The sequence below is a fragment of the Labrus mixtus genome, chromosome 22, assembly GCF_963584025.1.
Source record: "Labrus mixtus chromosome 22, fLabMix1.1, whole genome shotgun sequence".
In the NCBI taxonomy this organism is placed as follows: domain Eukaryota; kingdom Metazoa; phylum Chordata; class Actinopteri; order Labriformes; family Labridae; genus Labrus; species Labrus mixtus.
Window position 1 is genome coordinate 11,751,507 of NC_083633.1, and position 19,628 is coordinate 11,771,134.

The window sequence follows — 19,628 nt, forward strand, 5'->3', positions numbered from 1 at the left end:
GGAAGGCGATGCATCTCAAAGCCGTCAGCATTGCCCTCAAGTCTGAGCGGGAAAAAACGTTACTTGTGTGAGTCTGTCCAGGCACTGGCTAATGTGTAAAAATAGTGAGTGCCAATCCTGGAATAACCTCGGTGAGTGAGGGGCGTTGGTCAGCCAGCAGTTCCCTCTCAAATGACTTCAACAATGTGTCACTGAAAAAATATTCAGCAAATAGGTCGAAGCTCATAATACTTCCTCGTAACAGAAAGCCTGCATGTGATAATAAGAAAGAGGAGAAACGATGGCTTAATTACAGGAATAGGAAAGAAGAACCGATGTGTTTCATAATAGTCACAGAAGAAGAAAAAAAGAAAAAAGAAATGCCCTAGGTGTAGGAAGTGTTACTAGTTACTATGTAACAAGGAGGAAGCTCATTCAGGAGTTGGAAATAAAACACAGTAGCCTACCAATAAGTTTTATGCTCCAAAGAAGAAAGCAACATTTAGGCTATATGGTGATATAAAGCAGATCATTTAATGGGCCTGCTACATGTGGGAAACTTGGCCCACCCCCTTTCTAACCATATAGCCTACTTTGTTTTAATTGATAAAGTATTGATGACAATGTACGTGGAGAGAGAAAAAACAAGAAAAAGTTTGAATTTGAGAAATTAGACCCGGGGACTTTGGGGGTGTTTTTACTGATAAATTACTAAAGCAAGTGCAATCTATTGATTCATTTATAATTTTAGCTCTATTCAATATTGTCTAACATCAGATTAGTGGTTTTATCAGCCAAAATAGCATTCATTGTGATTCTTAAGTTTATGAAAAGGTGAAGAAGTCAAACTCTTGTTCCAGTTATGTCATGTAGGAACAGCAGTGTTTCCTCTTAACTTGTTCTTACTGAATACACTGAGGTGCGTTTCGGTGCTTTTTTTTTTTTCCCCCACCTCACAGAACTAAATGTATGTAAATCTATCCATAGGAGGAATGTGGTAAATGTGAACTTGTGAAGGACATGAAGTCAAAAAGGGGCCGTTTGACCTACTGTAGTCAAGTCACGTTGCAGTTCAACGTGACTGGAGGGTGTGGGCTGGGGGCCAAAACTGAACGTAGTCGCAATGCAAGCATAACACGAGAATGTGTGTCACATTTTGCGGGAGAATGGAAATGGCCGCCGCTGCCAAGTTATTTGACCTACTTCTCGACTCTCTGGTGGAGGAGTGAAGTACAGGGGGAAGTACAGAGTGCAGGAGCAACAGGTTGGAGCTGGAGCGCAGGAACTGAGACGGAGACATATTCTTTTCAGCATCATGATATCGGGGTAAGAAACATTTACCAGTATAAACGCTTTAATACACACAATGCAAAAGCATGCATTGTATTATTTTGACTATTCTTTTCTTTGCGTGCATTTTTTTTATGTATTTCTGCACACTCCTGCAGCAATGCATTTGCAGCTCGTGTTGCGTTTACTGTCGTCAGAATTGATGGTATGGTTGTTTACCCTCTGGCTAAAAGCTCCAACAATGACTGTTGTGATGGGAACCCATGTGACTGACTCCTATAGTAGGACGTCCCACGAGTCTTCTCGTAAGTCCTGAACAAACAAGTCGCAGATAAGAGGACACGGACAGCCCCTCCAGTGGGTAGTGTCGGCTGGAGCTTCGTCAACGCGATTGTGTCTCCACGCGGCTGTCAGGAGCAACTTCCCACTCCTCTGGCTGGATACACTGTGCGCAGTTTGGGGACGAAACGCTAGCGACTTTTGAAAACTTTAGAGAAATTGACGCTGATGGTAAGACTATAATAATGACTTGACCTTTCATGGCGTTAAATTATAGACAAGTCTTTGTTTTATTCATTCGCGTTGTGAGGTTTATTTGAGGTTTTTGGAGACAATTTTGTGGAAAATATCACCTCTATATGTGTAAACTTAAATACAAGTTTGTTCTTCTTCTTCTTAAAAGCCAAACTGCTATTTGGTGTCTAGTGTAGCCCATGTGTATTTTTGAGTGTGTTGTTGTTTGAGGGCTGTTTAGTGTGTCGCATCTCATTGACCCACATCGACAGTAGCGTAGCTGAATCTGACCGCGTCACAAAGTTTCTCTGACACACTGTAGCCATGATTAACTTTGTCTAAAAGTGAACTTTCTGCTGTTGTCTTACTCGACATTGCACAGAAATGTGTCTGGGTTGCAGACACTGGTTTTTTTTTTTTTAGAAGTATTTGGGGGTTAGGATGTGAAGAGAGGGGGGGGGGATAGGGGAGCAGAGTGGAAACCTGATGTGCATTACCGCGCCCACTTTCCATTTTCCACGCGAACAACTTGAAAGAAGGCAATTATGGTTTTGACTTGTTTCATCAAGTCTTTAGATATTTATCCAGCTGTTAAGGAGGGTTTAATCTGTTTTTAAAAGTTGTAAGAGCACTTCAGAAAACTTAAAAAAAAACTTTATCGTCTGCTGCGGTTTCACATTTTTTTCTTTATTTAATTTTTTTTAACACAACACATACAGACAAAGTAAAATTACAGACTATTTGACTAGTAGTGATCTTCCTTGCTCTTTATTCTGTGGATTTCAAATAATTACGTAACCCCCCCCTCTCTCCGGCCCCTCTTGGGTGTTTTTTTCCCCTAACATCCTACTTCTGTCTTAAGGCTTGTTTTTAAAGTCTTTATTAGCACACTGAACTTTTCTTCATTCTTATAATTACCCTTTTAAGATTATTCACTTGAATTGTGGTGGGGTTTTTTTAGGTTTTTTTTTAGAAGCACTCGTAAAAATGAACCTGCAGCTTAAGAACAAACTTTTAAGGTGTAGGTTTTGGACAGGGTTGGGTTAACCCACTACCCATGTTTCAGCCTCCACGCCCTTGTCCCAAACTTTGTTTTTTTTTTGTGGTATTTGTTCTCAAATCTCCCTTAAAATGTCAGTATTTGAGATCAGTAAAGTACAACATTTTGACCTTGTACAGTATAGTATTAGTATCAGTAGTGAAATCATTTATCTCTCAGCTGTAGGTCCTGCCCATCCCAACACATATCATGGTCTTTTACAGCCTCCGTCCAGCTGATAAAGCACTAAGCAGTACGAGTCAAACGGAGGCCCAACAAAGGCTGTGGTTGCTGTCCACCTACATGCTGAACTTAACCTAGAGACGGTGCGGTTTGTGAATAGCTGAAGCTGGAAACACAGGGTAGGATATTACACCCAGAATTCAACAGTTCTGCTCTAATTAAAGTTGGCACATGTCAGCTGGGGAAGGTGGTAAACATTCATTTTCTCTATGTGACCTTCTGACCTTAACTTGTCACCTTTGACTGTCAGACACCAGAGCAGGTGGAGAGTCACGTTTTCTCCGACACGGCAGGGTGCGTGTGAATTTTGTTTGGCGATTTATTTGGTGCTGGTTCAGATACCTGTTGCTGCAGTAATTACTCAGCGGCTTAGGCCACACATGTGTTCAATCACATAAAGCAAAGAGGTGCCCAGGAGAGCAGGTACTGCTGGTACAAGTAAGGAGGTTTGAGCACTTAATAGCTTGGATGTTTGTCTGTGATCTATGCCCATAAAATTCCGATCACACCTCATTGAAAGTCTGCAGTCCCAGCAGAGCCAACTCAACCTCTGCCCTTCTTCTAAAACTGAGTTTTTTTTCTCCAACAGGGACATAGAGATGGCTTCTCCATCGACATTAACAGCGGGACAAGCAACAGAATCGAGAACAGAGGCCTCGCGTCTGGGGGGCATCGAGGCCTTGAAGTTGAAGGTGAGGCCTGTGCGGAGGAACCTCTTCGGGCCTGTGGACCACCAGCAGCTGCAGATGGACTTCGAGAGGCTACTTTGCATGAGTGTTGAGGTGGCCAACAAGCGCTGGAACTTTGACTTCCAGAGGGAAATGCCAGGAGAGGGCTCCGACGTCGAGTGGGAGGAGCTAGGGTGCCAGGATGTGCCGTCGTTTTATCGCAGCTGCACGGTTAAACCGGTGAGGAATCCATTCAGCAGAAGGCGGGCGGCATCTTCATCACGCGAGGGATCCTCAGGGTCCAGCAGCTCGTCAGGGTCTGGAGACGAGTACCTGGAGGTGACCACCAGGGGGTGCTATCGGCTCAAAATGCAAGGCAAACGCAAACAGTCCTCTATCACAGGTCAGTCCACCAAATATAAGAAGTTGTATCAATATTTCGGAAATGTGCTTTGTGCTTATTCATGTTTTGCAAAGAATTAGAAAAAAGGGGACGACATCTGTATATGAATATTATGCTAATTAGCCTTTAGCTTAGCATTACACAGATAAAAGTGTAATAACGCACCAATTAAATTTTTGTTTCTGATTGTAGTTTCTTTTGCACATCTTTAAAAAACAAGATAAAAAGTGTTAAAAAGTGAGTTTGCTGGTACTGGACGGGAGGCAAAGCCAGCTGTGAGCCGGTGTTTCCAGTCTTTGTGCTAAGCTAACTTGCTGGTTTTAGCTTCACCTTTATTATTTCAGTTAGACAGAGGTCGCTATCAACTAAGACAGATTTTTATTTATGTCTAGAGTTAATTTTCTTGATTTTGTCTCCCCCCCCCCGTAGATTTCTTCAAGCTCAAGAAGAGGAAGCTCATGCGTCACAAACAACCTACTCGGCAGTAGAGAAGTACAACCAACAGAAGATCAGCAAGTCTACATGTCACCTCACATCGATATGTCTCATATCGAATGTACATATGTAGCATTTTCTAAAAGACTGTCCAAAAGCTCGTGCAGCACGGGCTTAAAAACTCTTCTGACATCACATACCTTTGTATTCAGCACAAGGAAGCTAACATAGTCCTAGCTAATCATGCTCAAACGGTTTTTGTAAAAGCTATATACATTCTTTAAATACTGTATAAGTTTTTTTATTTTTCATCTTTATACTGTGAAATAATTTTGAATGCACTCTTAATAACAGAAATGGGCTCTAGTTTTAAGAGGTTAATTTTCTTCTTAACGGGCCTCGGATAGTATTTGACCTCAGTCCTCGGCCTTTTTTCTTCTCCTTCTTGCTAAAAGTCAAAAGAAGATTTTGATTAGCTGAGTTACTATTCTTGACCTCACAAAACACTTAACCTTTGTTCTCACACATCGGCTACGAAAGCATGACTCTATTCAGGGGTCAAAAGCTCACCCAGGGCTCAACATTTGGCAGCGTGACTGTGATTAGCACGAGGTTAGAGGTCAACGGTGGAGGTTGAACGATGAGGTAATGCGGTCGTGCCTATTTGATAGTGACTCAAATTCTCAGCTATAATAACAATGTTTCTTATTTGACTATTTATTTAATAATCATGACGTTAAATCATCATCAAAAAAAGAGAAAAAGACAAGCAAAGCTGAAAACGAGGTTAGATAAGGTGTTTGTGGAAACCTGTGCCTTTGCTCCTAAACAATGCGTTAGACTATAAGTCTTTATGGCTGATATACACTCCACCGTTGCTGCTTCAGAAATAATGACCATAAATATTTACACCATCGGAAAATAGAAAACTACATACAGACTTTATTCCTTTTTTTGCTTTGTATTATTTGCATAATGGGGTTTTGAAAATCTTTTTTTTAATTTTTATAGACCATAGACCAGAACATTATTTAGCTGTATGTTTTTGTCAGCTTTTTTTATCCACATTATGTTCTCTTATCCTCAATGAAGGGAATCTAGTGTTTTATCACTCTGCTGCAGCTCACAGAAATCCAGACTGTTGGTTCCACTTTCTTTGACACGTTTTTTTGTTTTTCTGAAGAGTGGAGCTGCTGCACACTTTCCTGTCACTGTGCAGTCCTCGACGCGTTCTCATTGTGTACATACGTTCGGAAGCGTTTTTAAGTATGAATGTGTTGGTTTTGTTTATCTCGAGGTTTATCGCATGTTGTGAGAGTTGTGGCAGTTGAACCAAAGAGTAACTGCTTTGCTATTCAACTAGAAACACATTATTAATACAAGTTGCTCATTGTATGAGTGGAACAGATCTGAAGCATGTTCAGATTTTCAAAACATAACTGCTAAATCATTCTTTTTTTTTATATGGATTAAAGCCATAATCCATTCTTACTACCTCATCATGTACAACAACTGAAATACAGGGAAACAACGCAGATACGACTGCTTGTGTCTACAGGCGAAAAGAGATGAAGAGAGACTGAAACAAAGGAGGGACTTATGATTATGTTGTGGTAAAAGCTACACCATGTGTCAAATTTCACTTCAGGTAAAAGAGTCAGTGTGCCAGAGCAGAGGAAACTCCAGTCCCCAGTGGGCTGTGAGGGGGCTTTTTGTTGTTTGTCCCGCACTCCTCCTTCTCCGCCTCACTTTGCTTTCCCAGAAAAAGGGCAGAGCAGAGGCATTAAGTCGGAGGGGGAGGATGAGGAAAAGGGACAAACTTTTATTAGCCAACATTGAAGACAAAATGTCTCTGACCCCTTCCGGATCAAAAGGATTTCTCCGGACAGACAAGTGGCCTGCATCTCAGACTGGCTTTTGTCTGCCCCCTTTAAAAGTCTCTCGGCCTCTCTTCGGGGGAACAAAACCGCCTCTGTCTGAGCGAAAAATCTGCATGAAAGCTGTTGCTCATAATCACGTTTACTCAATGTGTGTTCCACAGCTCTAAAAATAGCTCACATGCTTAAAATTGTCTAAATGTGGCTTGTTTGTCACCTTATATATGTTTGTTTGTGTGTGTCTATCTTTTCATCCTGTTCAGAGGAAACTTTCAAAGTCTTTATTAACTTATTGAGTTTATATCATTCATTTGTTCTGTAGGGAAATAATTTGAAATTCCCCCGTTTGTTCTGCTATAACTAACAAATTGTGTTATTCCCAAAACTATATCTTTACACTTCCTTAAACAAAGTGGTCAAGAGATCTATTTTTGTATGGTAATAAAAAACCACAAATTTCAACAAAAAGCTGAGACACACGTTGAATTTCCAAACTAAGCCGGTTTGTGTATCCTGGCAACATGTAAGAAGTGTATTTCTTATTGGATCAGAATCAGCCTATTCTTTTTGATATTTGTATGACAAATGTTATACTGCAGGGTTGTTGGTGCACTGTTGCCTTTCATGTTGTTGATTTCATAGTGTGCTCAGAATAAAACAATGTTCATAAGACTGATATAAACCACAACACACTGGTCTGTTGTTTCTTTCCACTAATGAACATGGATTTATAAAGAGACTGTTCAAACTCTGGGTTTCTTCTCAAGGAAAGAGCTCCCCCTGGTGGTTATTATAAAGCAATTCACAGTCAACAACTGGGGTTTCTACTCAAGCTAGTAGCTCCCCCTGGTGTTTGTTAAGGAGCATTTCACAGTCAACTCACAAAGGAGACTTTTGTATTCTACATTTGGCTTGTGAAATGTTGATATGAAGTTAAGAGCAGAGGTGTAGTGCAGGGTAAACACAGGTATACCTGCTTATTTTTCAGTCTCCATAATGTGTACTCACTTCTAAATCTACTCGGATTCACACAATGAATGATTGACAATATTCAGTAGTATGTACATGTAAATAATTTTGTTCTTCCTTTGATGGTAAAGGGATAACTCTCCCTACTCTGTCTCTGATTGGTTAGTACAGACTGACTAAATATGAGTAGTCATACATGTCACTGTTTGTAACAGAGGCCGTTTATCCTCTGCTGGGCGGACCACTTCAAAAACATTTAGGGTAAAAAGTAGAGTATACATGCTTCTATAGGCTCCACTACACCACTGGTTAAGAGGATATTTAGAGAAAAGATTGAAATAAAAGAATGATGTGTAACAACAGACCAAAGTTTCAAAGTTTGCAAAACTGAACTTTCATTCATTTAAACTGAAAAAGGACACAAATAAAACTAAAACAAAAACATCACTACAGATCGTGTTCGACATTCCACAGAGATTTCAATGTACATTAGCAAGTTTAAAGACAACAGAAGTTGAAGCTGCACTGTTAGCATAAAGTGTTCAGAAGAACTTCACATGGGGGGGGTTTATGTATCTACATGTAACATTTGTTTTTTCGCAATTGACCACAGTAGCTGGAAATGTCAGAAATTCTTTCCTTTTAGTGACTTATAGCCAAACTATCTTCCTTTGACTCGTGGTGACTGACACAAGAGTCTAGTGGAGAAGGAGACAAATCTTACTTAATCTATGGTTTCTCTGCTAATGAGCATCCAACGCTGATCATGAGTATTAACAATGTAAATAGAAGTGTTGTTGGCTTTTTAAAAATCACACAATGTTGAGACACTTATTCATAGTCAAGTTGTCCAGACAAAAAAAAAAAAGTGCAAATCTGCAACAAACAGGCAAGACGTTTCTTGTCTTCTGCGAATGTCAGTCTACAGTTTACATTTCGATGTGTATGAGACGTGTGACAATGTCAAATAAGAAGACAATTGGAGGTTGTCTTTCTGTGTGTGTGTGTGTGTTTTCAAAGAGAACACTTATAAATTAAGACAATGACAACTCAAGGTGTAAACATTCCCGTAAACAGAAATTGAAAAAAAAAGGAATAATGGGCACGCTTCACATCAGCGAAAGACCCGTGTTTAGTACCCATAATGCTTTACAGTATAGTTCATAAACCTGATTACACAAAGCTGTACACGAGAGAAATCAAGTGGTTATTCCATGAAAGTTTCCTAAACCTCGGCTAAGATCTAAGTGGTTCATTAAAATCCTCAAACGGTTTCTTGAAAGCTTAAAAATATACTACAGTGCAATATTACATCAAGGAAAATATCATACATATCTACAATGGCTTAAAAAGGCTGATGATAGTGACGATGAATTTCTACTTTACAATAATTTATTCACAATCTTTAGGCAATCTCAGCGTCTCAATCGTCTCAGAGAGCTTTAAGTTAAGAACTCTTGATTTGAGAGGCGGAAATCTGATGACCTCAATTCAAAGCGTCAACACTTGTAGTATAGTTTTCACATCCATTGAAATCTTAAAAATATACACAGCAGTACATTCTGTGAAGACCCCGCAAGGCCTGAACTCACAGACTGGTTGACAACCAGCTTCCCTTTATAAAGCCTGTTTTAATAAAAAAAAGTGTAAGTTTACGTTTCAAACCTCAGTGAGTGGATAAGACTCTCTCTGCTCAGGCTGCTCACAGACGCCCACTGGTGGTTGTGGGAGGTATAGCAGCTGGTTCTCTAACTCCACCTCATCTTGATGGTTGGCGAGAAACAATTTTGATCAAATCTTTCCACCACTCCCCCGCTTCTGAGCTGCCCTGCAGTACTTGCACTGATAACTGAGAAACATTACACCTGGCGTCTTCATAGCTGGCGCCGCAGCGCGTGTCTGTCCCTCCACATGGCTCGGACCTCTTTGATGAGCAGCGGCGTGATGAACACGATGCTGCCCGCTGTCTGTAACATCAGAACAAAATAATCTTAATTAGAAAAGGGTTACGTGTTCATTTAAAGGTTGATGTTGTAAATATGGCAGGTACTACAGTTTCACAATGTATGCCTTGTTCTGCTCAATGGAACTCATGTAATCGTTTCCTGCCTATCCATATTGAAAAATATCCAATAAATATTTGATCACAAAAAAAAAAAGCAAAACTTCCCTAAATTTCCACAAGTCAAACTGCAGTTGGAAAAAAGGCCAACAATATTTTCAGGAAGTCCGCTTACCATGACGACGAAGAAGTAGAAAACACGCATCCAGCCCAGTCTGCTCTCAATCAGGGACACCAGGTACTAGAAGAAGAATGGAGGTTAAAAGTTTCCACTGTCAATCTGCAGGTGAAAAACCACAGCGGTGCTAAATGATGCGCTGAATCAGAGCTTCAATCCAAACTATAACCGCAGCGTGAAACTGTGGATGTGATTGGCTGATCATGGAGTAATGATTCAAGCCAGCAACCCCAAAGAACATTGAGATTTTTGTTCTTCTCAACTTTGAAGGACTTTACTTTTGAGAGTACTGCAGCTCTGCAGGTAACTTTATAATATACAGTAACACATGTTGCATCTAAAACTTGATCTTGTATGTTTTTGTGTGTGCGTTTGTTCACCTGTCCCCCGGCGGCTCCTATACTTCCAGTTCCGTCCACAATGCCAGTGACGGTAGCCAGCGCCTCCTGACTCCCCCTCAGCGCATCCTGCCTCCCGAGGTCAGCGGCGATGGCCGAGCTGATCATGTTAGACGGCCCGCCGATGAAGAAGCCGGTGGTGGCCAACAGTACTGCGTTTATCAGCTGGTCATTTGGTGAGCCTGAGAACAAAGAAGACAAAGAGACACTAGAATTATTCTATTGTGGCTCAAACTATTGCAAGGAGCCACTTAAAAGTTACATCACATGGTGCAAGAGCAGGCTCAAAAATCTGTGCCTGTCAAAGTAGAGCAAGAGGTTATGTCAGGAAAGCATGGGTGGGAATGAGTTATGTTTAAATCCTAAAACTAAAGTTCTGAATAAAAGATCAAACTATGTCTCAACTGTTTGTTTTCTGCTGATCTGTCAATCAACTTGTCATCGCAAAACGTTTACTCACGGCTGTATCCCACCAGGGCTCCCATGGCCAGAGCCAGACTCACAGCCAACACTGGAGACCTCTTTCCCATGAAATCAGAAATCAAACCCTGAACTGTCCCACCTGAGAGGAAGAAAAACAAACGACAAAGACGAACGAGAAAACAGAATTTTACATCCAAACTCTAAGGATCGTAGAGTAAACTTCTTCTTATTACTCTAGCATTGTAATAAACTAGCCACTGTTGTAGCTAAACCAACATATGACATTCCTCCACTGGAGAGAATTACACAAGAAAACCATAATGCACTTCTTTACTAGCCTGATAAATGATAAAATCACATGTTTATTCTGTATTCAGTTTTTTAAGTATACTAGTACCAACATCCCTTGAAAAAAGTGCACATTTGATATCATCTGACACTTCAATGATGACGTTATAAAGGATGGAAGAAGAAGTCCTTATTTGTGTGTCACTCACCGATGATTCCTCCGACATCATACCACACGGACAAGCGGTCAGCCTCAGCCTCCTTCCAGTCGTAGTTGTTGCTCAGGTAGAAAGGAAGCCAGAAGAAGAAGGAGTAGTTGACCAGCTTCAGACACGCGTAAGCCAGGGAATACTGCAGCACAAACAGGGACAGGCTCAATATTGTTTTGTGATCAGTGTAACAGTCCCCGTTTAAAAAGCCTTTCGTAAATGATTTTCCTCGATACTTGGACTCACAGGTAGCACTCCAGGCAGACAGAACGCCTGGCAGAATCCGATGGCCTTCGGAGGCTCCTCCAGAGGTTCATCCGGCTGTGTTACTGAATGGTACGGTCTGCCGTACACCTCCACCTCATCCTCCTCGTCGCTCATCAAAGGCCTGTGGCTGTCTGTGTCCGTCTCCACAGGGCTGAGCCCAGTCTCCGACTCCAAGCATAAACCTGACACACACACACACACACACAAACACACACACACACACACACACACACACACACACACACACACACACACACACAAACACACACACACACACACATTTGAGCAGCGGTGCCTTCATTCAATAAAGAGTCAAGGAAATCAGACAATAATGTGTTGTGTGTGGAAGTTGAACATGGTCTCTGTGGGTACACGTAAGGATAATTCAAGGAAACACATAGAGTGGGGTCTGGTTAAAAAAGCAGCAACATAACCCATGACTGTGAAAACACACTAATTAAGAAATCATGTAAGATACAGGATCTGAGCAGCAATTAAGAGGATGCTTAATTTCAGATAAAGTCAATTTAAAAAAGGAAGAATGTGCCACTTTTTAATCCACTAAAAGTCGCCCTAGAGCACCAGCATGAAACCAAAACAACCTGCCGTTTGGCGACACCTTCACCAAACTGAAGCCTCCGCTCTCCTCCTCCAGCGACACACCTCCAACCACTCACGTCCGCATTAAGGAGTTTAGCGCAAGTGGCTGACCAAAATTCTCCTTGGCTGGAGCTGCAATTGCCTGTGGCCCGCATCGTTGTATTAGCACGCTAATGTTAGCACACGTAGCTTCTCATTGCATACATAATTGACACGGCACGACATTGATCTAAAAACGCCTATGTGACATTGAAATAAGCAGTGAGTAGGCTTTGTTATTCTTCTTTTCTCTAGTCCTTGACTGAAACAACTTTTATCTGCAAGGGGAGGAGTCGGCTATCGTCCATGTAAACACAGCTCTAAAAACAACTTAGCCGACGGGACTCAAGCTTCTCACTCACATTGTTGACAGTCATGACTCAGAGAGACATTGACAGAGGATGTATTTGATTTCTGCTGTCTGTATGTGTACAGTGTGGCACATTCTTCCTGTAAAAGTCCTTACCAACTTCTTTAGGGGATGTAAGAAGGCCGAAGAACACCACCACCCCACCAGCAAACTGCACCACTGATGTCACCAGGAAGGCATACTGCACACAGAGTACATCATGTAAGCATTCAGGAACATAATTTATTGTGCTGGTAACAGGTGTGTGTGTGTGTTTCATACCTCATATCCATACTTGAGGACACTCGAAGCCAGGAAGGCTCCCAGGATGTTGCCTACAGACGCACAAGCGCTCCACAGGCCGAACACAAAGCCACGACTGGAAAACAAAATGAATCTCAGTGATGAACAGTTTATAGAAATATAAAAGTACTTTTTCAAATATGCCAGATCATTTGTGTCTCAGAAAACAACACTACTTAGAAATATCAACTGAACTTGTAAAGTCCTTTTTTTTTTACTTTTTAAGTCCAGCAAATTCTGTTCGCAAGTCCTGTCGCTGAGGAAAACTGAGTCTAAATAGCGTCTATGTTTGGAGGCAGCGGTGATGAATGGATGTCCTTGTGCGCGTGTGGGCGTTTCCCTTTCTAAACTTGACACACGACTACTTGGCGAAATATTTCTAGGCTGCTTAGGTGTTGCAGTTTGCATCAAAACTCATCCGACTGTAAAAGAGAAGCGCTGTGGAGCAAATGTAGGTTTTGTAAACAGAGAAGTGTCACCCACCCCGTCTTGCCGAACCAGTTTCCCATGACGGCCACCACACAGGGCCAGACGGCCGACTGCAGGAGGCCATTCAGCACCCAGAGGCCACAGTACAGGTAGACGTTGTAGAATTTGAGCCATTCAGTCAGAGTGCCAAACACAAACTCCTGCAAACACACACGAGAAACAGTTGTAATCCAACATGTCATATGAAGGGGCTGACCACTGACATGAGGTCTTTGAACTCACCACAGCAGCAGAGCCACACAGGCCAAAGCAGAGCAAGTAGCGCAGGTTCACTCTGTCCCCAATCACACCACTCAGATACAGACCCTGTGTGCAAACAACAACACATGTGGAAAATTACTGGGCTGATTTAGTCAAAGAGTGACAAGTAGCTGCAACTCTGCGAGCTCTACATTCATAGTTAATCTGCCGTTAGAGGCCACAACCCCTGAATAAACATGTACAGAGAAGAATAAGGGTTTGCATGTCACCACTCAGCTGCTGCCAGTTCTGCGTATTTCTGTGACACACTATGAAATAGTAATCGTTATAAAAGTTTTATTTTTGTGACTCACCACTGCATATGAGAACAGGAAGATGGAGTCCAGGGCTCCCAGAAACAGAGTGGCCTGCTCTTTATCTGCAAATAAACGATTGTCCTCCCATGTCTGAGCGAGGACAGAAGAATCACAGATTACCATATCTACTTGTCTTTTTCAGAAGGGCTGTAACCAAAATACAGATTGTGTGCTCGAAGCTAAATCTGGAACAATGCATCAAAAGAAAACATTTAATATTCCCTTTCAGAATAAAAAAACCTAAAATAACAAAGTACACTTCTTATTACTGTTAATAAATTCAGGTCTGGTGATAAATAAACAAATACAGATACTCTCTGATCCTGCTTTTTTTGTGTTGAGAACTTAAATTGGCAGCTGATTTCGTTCACATTCTGATGAAGAAGTGAAGTTTAAGACCCCTGACTCGGGTCTTTTCTGATGGTGAACGTTACCTCGCCAGGAGAGTATGCCGTTGCGTTGCCATTCTCGAAGGACGGCGTCCACTGGGCCAAGATGCTCACTTTCACATTGCTAAAGGTTTTCCTGGACGCATGCAGCAACACATAGCTGGAGAGACACAACACAGAACAGACAGGTTTTTTTTTTTTTTAGAAGGAATACCACTGCTGTTAACCTAAACAATAACTCCATTTGTCAAGTTAAGGGCTCAAATTCAGCAAAGCAACATGTGTTAAATACTGACAATAATTTATGCCCCAATGCCTTGATTAATAAAAAAGTTCTCGTTTGTTGTCTTCAGGTGCAAATGGTCGCGGACCACATTCAGTAGGTCAAATTCCAGTAGAGCACTAGTTCAGTTCAGGTCAAAGACTTTACAGGACACACTCAAATGCAAATACTTTATTTTGCTGAGCAGCATTTTGCCCTGTGTGCAAACTTCCTGCTGCAGGCGGCACTTTGCTTTGTGATAAGAGGGTCACACTGGGGCTGCAGACGTGTGACACCCAATCTAAATGTGATCAAAGATTAACAGGCCGGACTGAAACAAACGCATGCCAATTGGATTCACCAGGTGGCATAAACAGATTTCCATTCATATTTTCTCCTCTGCTTTTAACACTCATTTGGATTCTTAGCTTCTGAATCTATGATTCCCAAAATGTTCCAAATCATTTTTTCACATTCTGTTTGAGACATTTACAGTCTCTGTGTAGCAGATGCCTTACTATAGGAAATCATTACTTATTGTTTCAGTTATCTTGACCACATCTCACCTAGGTTCACCTCGCTTCAGAGACCTTTAACCTAATTCAACAGCTCAGTCTCAGTGCATTATTCTACTAGCTACATTTCCCTTTTATGCAACTGTGTTCTTAGGGCTTCGACGCAGTGGGCTATAAATGGCCGGTAAGAAGATTTTTGTTACAAAACCGCAGCCAAAATATGTCTGGAATCTAATTTCCCCATCTCTCCGGGGACGTTTCCCTTTCAGTATGCCATACAGCTTCTTCAAAATAAAGCTAACAATGAAACAAAAAAAAAACACAAAAAAAAACCATACCACAGGGTCATCTAGAAACCAACCCGGGAGTTGATTTTCTAGGAAGATCTTTAAGGTAGGTTTGATGTCTGCATTACCTAAAGAAGGTGAGGAGGAAGACAACCAGGTGATGATGGGTGTACTGTGACAGGTAGCCACAGCACGAGGGAGGCATCACAGGGGCGGCTGGAGGGAAGAAGAGGCGGAGGTGGAGGACAAGGAAGAAGGAGGTGGTGGAGGTCTTCAGGGGGAATAGCAACAAGACAGGGAGGGGACTCAGCTATATTTTCCCACTATGCCTGATGGGAAAAGGACAAAGTAACAAAGTAGCCTGGAGAGAATGAATTAGAAAAACAGCATTATGTGTTAATATGTCCTTTTTATGACACTGATTATTACTTTTACTAAAAACAGTCATATCATTAAACACCGGTACTGTTTCTGTTTGAGAGAAGTTTACAAATGAATGACACACAGTGACTATCACCGCCACACATCCCAGGATTAAAGTTGACCATAGGTGTTTCATGCAAAAAGGGAAAGAGTGGATGTTCCTTTCAAAGGTTGCAGAGTTTGACTTCACCCCCCCCCCCCCCCAAGTTTCTAGAGACCACCAGGTGATGAATACCGTTTTACCTGTAGTGGAGCAGATAAGCGCTACAATCTTTCAATTTGTGATACAAGCGTGAAAATTGGCACGAGCCGTCTCCGTGGGTCACTTGACAATAAGGCACACCACAGCTACTTGAAATTTCAAGATGGCGGCCATTTTTTCTCTCCAAGATGGCCACCACCTTAGTGGAGCAGTTGGGCTCAAGAAATCATTTAGTTGGCGATACAAGCATGAAATGAGATGAAATGAGCCGTCTCAAAGGGTCATTTGACGAGAAACGTCCACATCCACTTGAAATTTCAAGATGGTTCAGGATGACTGCCGCCCCCGCCATGTGGCTCTTTAAATGATACATTTTCTCGTAGAAATGCATTGGGTTCCTCAAAAGGCCTGTCCAGTTTGGTAAAAGCTGTCAGGAGTTGCCTCTCACCTCTCTCTTTTTTTTTTTAAACTAACAGCCATTCAATTTGTCAAATAAATACTAAGGGGTGGGAAAACAAAAAATAAGATTAATAAATTAGCACAGTTGTGTTGCTGATCGGACAGTGCTTCAAAATAATAATTGAGCAATGGCTAATACTGAATGACAATAAGTACAGATCCAGAGGCAACAGCAGCTCTGGCTGACACAGCCACAGAACCATGACAAACAGAAAGTATCTCAAACAATACTAAGGAACTAAACTGAAAATAGGCTTCACTGTTAGATATAGGCAGTGGAAGCACAAAGTAACAACTGACATTTTCACAGTAATAGGCTGGTGCCAAAGCAAAACATGATGCGCCGATGTGCCGAGGGGAAGCCGAGCCATAGGCCTACACCTGAAAACACAAGAGGACAACGGGGGAATAACTCTGGCAAAAGAAACATGCAAATAGGTTCTAGCAGGGGCAACTGAGTCCATATCTGAAGCGCTTACACCTTCCAGTACGCCTTGGTGCACCTACATTTCCCAACAACTCTCCGCAATAGGTGGAAGTGGAGTCCAGAAGACTCGTGCTTCTCTGTTGAATAAACTCGGCTGAATGAGTTTTTCCTTGGTGTCCTGCTGACAAATGAAACATCTGTCCCAGTTAGTTTTCTCAACTGTCACGATGGCTTCTGCCGTGTCAGCAGCAAATGCATAGGCAGAGGCCGAGGGTTTATCCGTTTACCACCTTTTACCAAGCACTTTGATGTATGAGATACGACTAAGTTCATGCCTTAACCCTACACTTAGTCCGATCGTTCATCCAATGCCATTCATATCCCGTGCGATCTGTACACCATCCGGTTAACTAAAACCCCATTAACCTTGGCTCGGCTCTCCCGCGCTGGCACAACCTGTCAATTCAGGTGCGGCTATCTAACTGTTTTGGGGTCAATTAGACAGCATTTGGGATACTAACTTTCAATTCGCTGACATTGAACCCCACTCTGAGTTTAACAGCAGTGATATATCACCAGTGTGCCCTGGTGGTGCAGATATTCACTCTTGTCTAATCTATGATCAACACATCAACACAACTGTATTTTGATGCGTTAAAAGTTGTTCTTTAGCATAATCTAAAACACACAAAATAAAATGACAGCAAATCATCCTTAACGAAAAAAACCCAATATATTTCTATGAGAAAATTGATCTTTTGAGGATCCAGGGGGGCGGCCATCTTGAAAATATAAATTTCAAGTGGCTGGGAGTGTTTTCTTGTCAAGCAACCCTGAGAGACTGCTCATACCAATTTTCATGCTTGTATCATCCACTGAAAGATTCTGACGGAAATAAGCACTGAGCCGCTCCACTACTGTTCATTGAACCGGTCATGGATGATACCTGTGCTGCAACAGGCAGTCTCTTGTCCAGAGTTTCCATCTCCTTTGGTTTAAAAAAAAAAACGAGTATCAATAGGAGCATTCGGGCTGAATGGTAGGTGTTGTCCGGCCACTACACATATCAAAGGACCCAGTGTATTACACCTCACCCAGCAGCCTGTTCAGTGTTAGCTGTGCAGCACCTCATGATGTTAACACAGCTTTACATAGTAGAAAATAGAGATGCAGCGCTACTTTTCAACCCAAAAAGGACTCTGATACCTAAACCTGGGGTTTCCCTCAGACAGACTACCTATTCTACATTGGTGCTGCCTTTTCCCCTGAATTTAAAATCTGCATTCCCCACAGCCGTTTCTCATGCTTTCCTTCAAATTGCACAAAAAGGTATTTTGGGTAAAAGTACTTTTTATGTAATGAGGATGAAAAAAGAAACTGAATGTAGATCAGTTACATGATAGGCAGTGACAAGGATCAACACTGAAAAGTGCACAACAATCTGTGGGATTGGTTTAAGAGATCAACTCAAGCAAAGCACAATCTTAATTCTAAACAAAACAGACATTTAGACTCTGCTGTGTAATAGCTTGTGTGATTAATTTGAGAAGCATTCATCTGAAAAACACTGATATGAAAGTCAGCGGTCTCACTTCCACTTCTTTGGTGAATCATTTCATAACCAGATCGTGTTTTTTTTTTTTTAAATGTTTCACATGACTGCTTCTACATCCTGGTTAACAGTCGAGCAACACTTCTTGTATCCGGTTGTGTGCTCTGTCTACTCAGGATTATAATAGAAGAAGGGAGAGATGGTTTTCACACTTAAATCAACAAGTTTAGAATGATCTCATGAAAGCACCAACATTGTAATCTACATGATCTTTTCTTACTTATGACAAGCCTTTTGTTATTACAGAACAACTTCATGTCAACTTTAGTATCTGTTTACATTTCAGTGACAGAATGTTCTGTTCTGTGTCTCGCAGTGTTTTTTTTTGATTGATTGATTGATTAAATTTATTTCAGACATATCAAATAAAAAAAACATATCAAAAATACAAAACAAAATGAAAAGCACGAAAATACAATAAACAAAAAACAAAGTTCAAATTATTTCACAAAAAAAAGAAAATGCAAATTACATATATTCAATTGATATGCCTGAAAAGGAGTAGGAAGAAGTATAAAAAGTATTTAATCCTACCCCTTTTCCACAGCTCAATAATTAATATTTATTAAATTTAATTAACTTCCTGTGTTCCTTATAATCTCTCTATATACAATTTGCTACACTATATTTGATATTTACAATCCAGTGATTTTCCATACATATATACAACTTGATATACTATGATTTTTTATACTTTATATATTTATACAATCCATATATCCCTTTCCCTTTCTTTCAGCAAAGCACTGTTCAAACAGCCTGTCACAGGTGCTGTTTCCACCATAGGTGCGTGTCAGCAAGTTTTCATTCCCTATCGACACAGAAACTGACAGGTGGGACTGTCTTATTATCCACTGGAGGACAAAATGAAAGGAAAATGGAAAAAAAGCGTGATAACCAGTTCAATGGTCGCTATCAATAGTCCTGCAGACTGAAGAGAAGACGGATCACTTTAGTCTACTTTGTGCCTCTCATATTAACTCTGTTTGGTGTGCTAACCCGGATTATTTAGCTGGTCATAGATGACAATATCATCTTTTAATAAGAATACAAAATACGGCCCTAAATACCCAGTCTTTAACGCATTTTCACAAGAAATGTAAATGTATTTGCCACCTCTAATCCAAGCAGTTTCTGCCCATCTCTGCCTCATAAAGTGACACGGCACATACCGCTACTTGGTCACCGAGCCTTTATTTACACAGCCAGTTCCGGGTCCTTTGAACCTTTAAAGTCTACTTTCACACAGCAGACATTTAAAGCGTCATACTCTGAAGAAACAAGCAAAAGACAGAGCGTTTTCTTACCTTTCTGCTCGTGTAGTTTGCTCTCCGTGTAGTGTTGCAGACAATCCCGTGTTTATTGTGGATTCCTGTGACGCGAACGTCGCTTCCCACAACAAGAGCACGGCGGCGCACTGCTGCCACCAGCAGGACAGGGGTGGAACAACACGAGGGGAATGACAGGTGGGGGA

General features: G+C 41.4%; 2 protein-coding genes across 3 annotated transcripts; one reads left to right on the top strand and one right to left on the bottom strand.

The window, feature by feature from the left end:
• Positions 1-1,198: 1,198 nt before the first annotated feature.
• On the top strand, positions 1,199-7,135 carry cdkn1d (cyclin-dependent kinase inhibitor 1D). Of its 2 annotated transcripts, none has more exons than XM_061030254.1 (4): positions 1,199-1,305; positions 3,654-4,135; positions 4,565-6,226; positions 6,264-7,135. In XM_061030254.1, exons 1-3 carry the CDS (start codon positions 1,295-1,297, stop codon positions 4,621-4,623), a joined length of 552 nt encoding a protein of 183 aa, XP_060886237.1. In that variant the 5' UTR covers positions 1,199-1,294; the 3' UTR covers positions 4,624-6,226; positions 6,264-7,135. The 2 variants fall into 2 exon arrangements, with proteins under 2 accessions (XP_060886237.1, XP_060886238.1); XM_061030255.1 differs by lacking the exon at positions 1,199-1,305 and adding an exon at positions 1,622-1,779.
• Positions 4,839-19,587, bottom strand: slc37a3 (solute carrier family 37 member 3). The gene is made up of 14 exons (XM_061030253.1): positions 19,462-19,587; positions 15,160-15,392; positions 14,013-14,127; positions 13,576-13,668; positions 13,244-13,327; positions 13,016-13,161; positions 12,512-12,608; positions 12,347-12,431; positions 11,221-11,423; positions 10,975-11,116; positions 10,515-10,616; positions 10,037-10,236; positions 9,654-9,719; positions 4,839-9,383 (listed from the first exon to the last, which is right to left on the bottom strand). The coding sequence occupies exons 2-14, from the start codon at positions 15,234-15,236 to the stop codon at positions 9,291-9,293; spliced, it is 1,503 nt and encodes a 500-aa protein (XP_060886236.1). The 5' UTR covers positions 15,237-15,392; positions 19,462-19,587; the 3' UTR covers positions 4,839-9,290.
• Between the last annotated feature and the right edge of the window lie 41 nt (positions 19,588-19,628).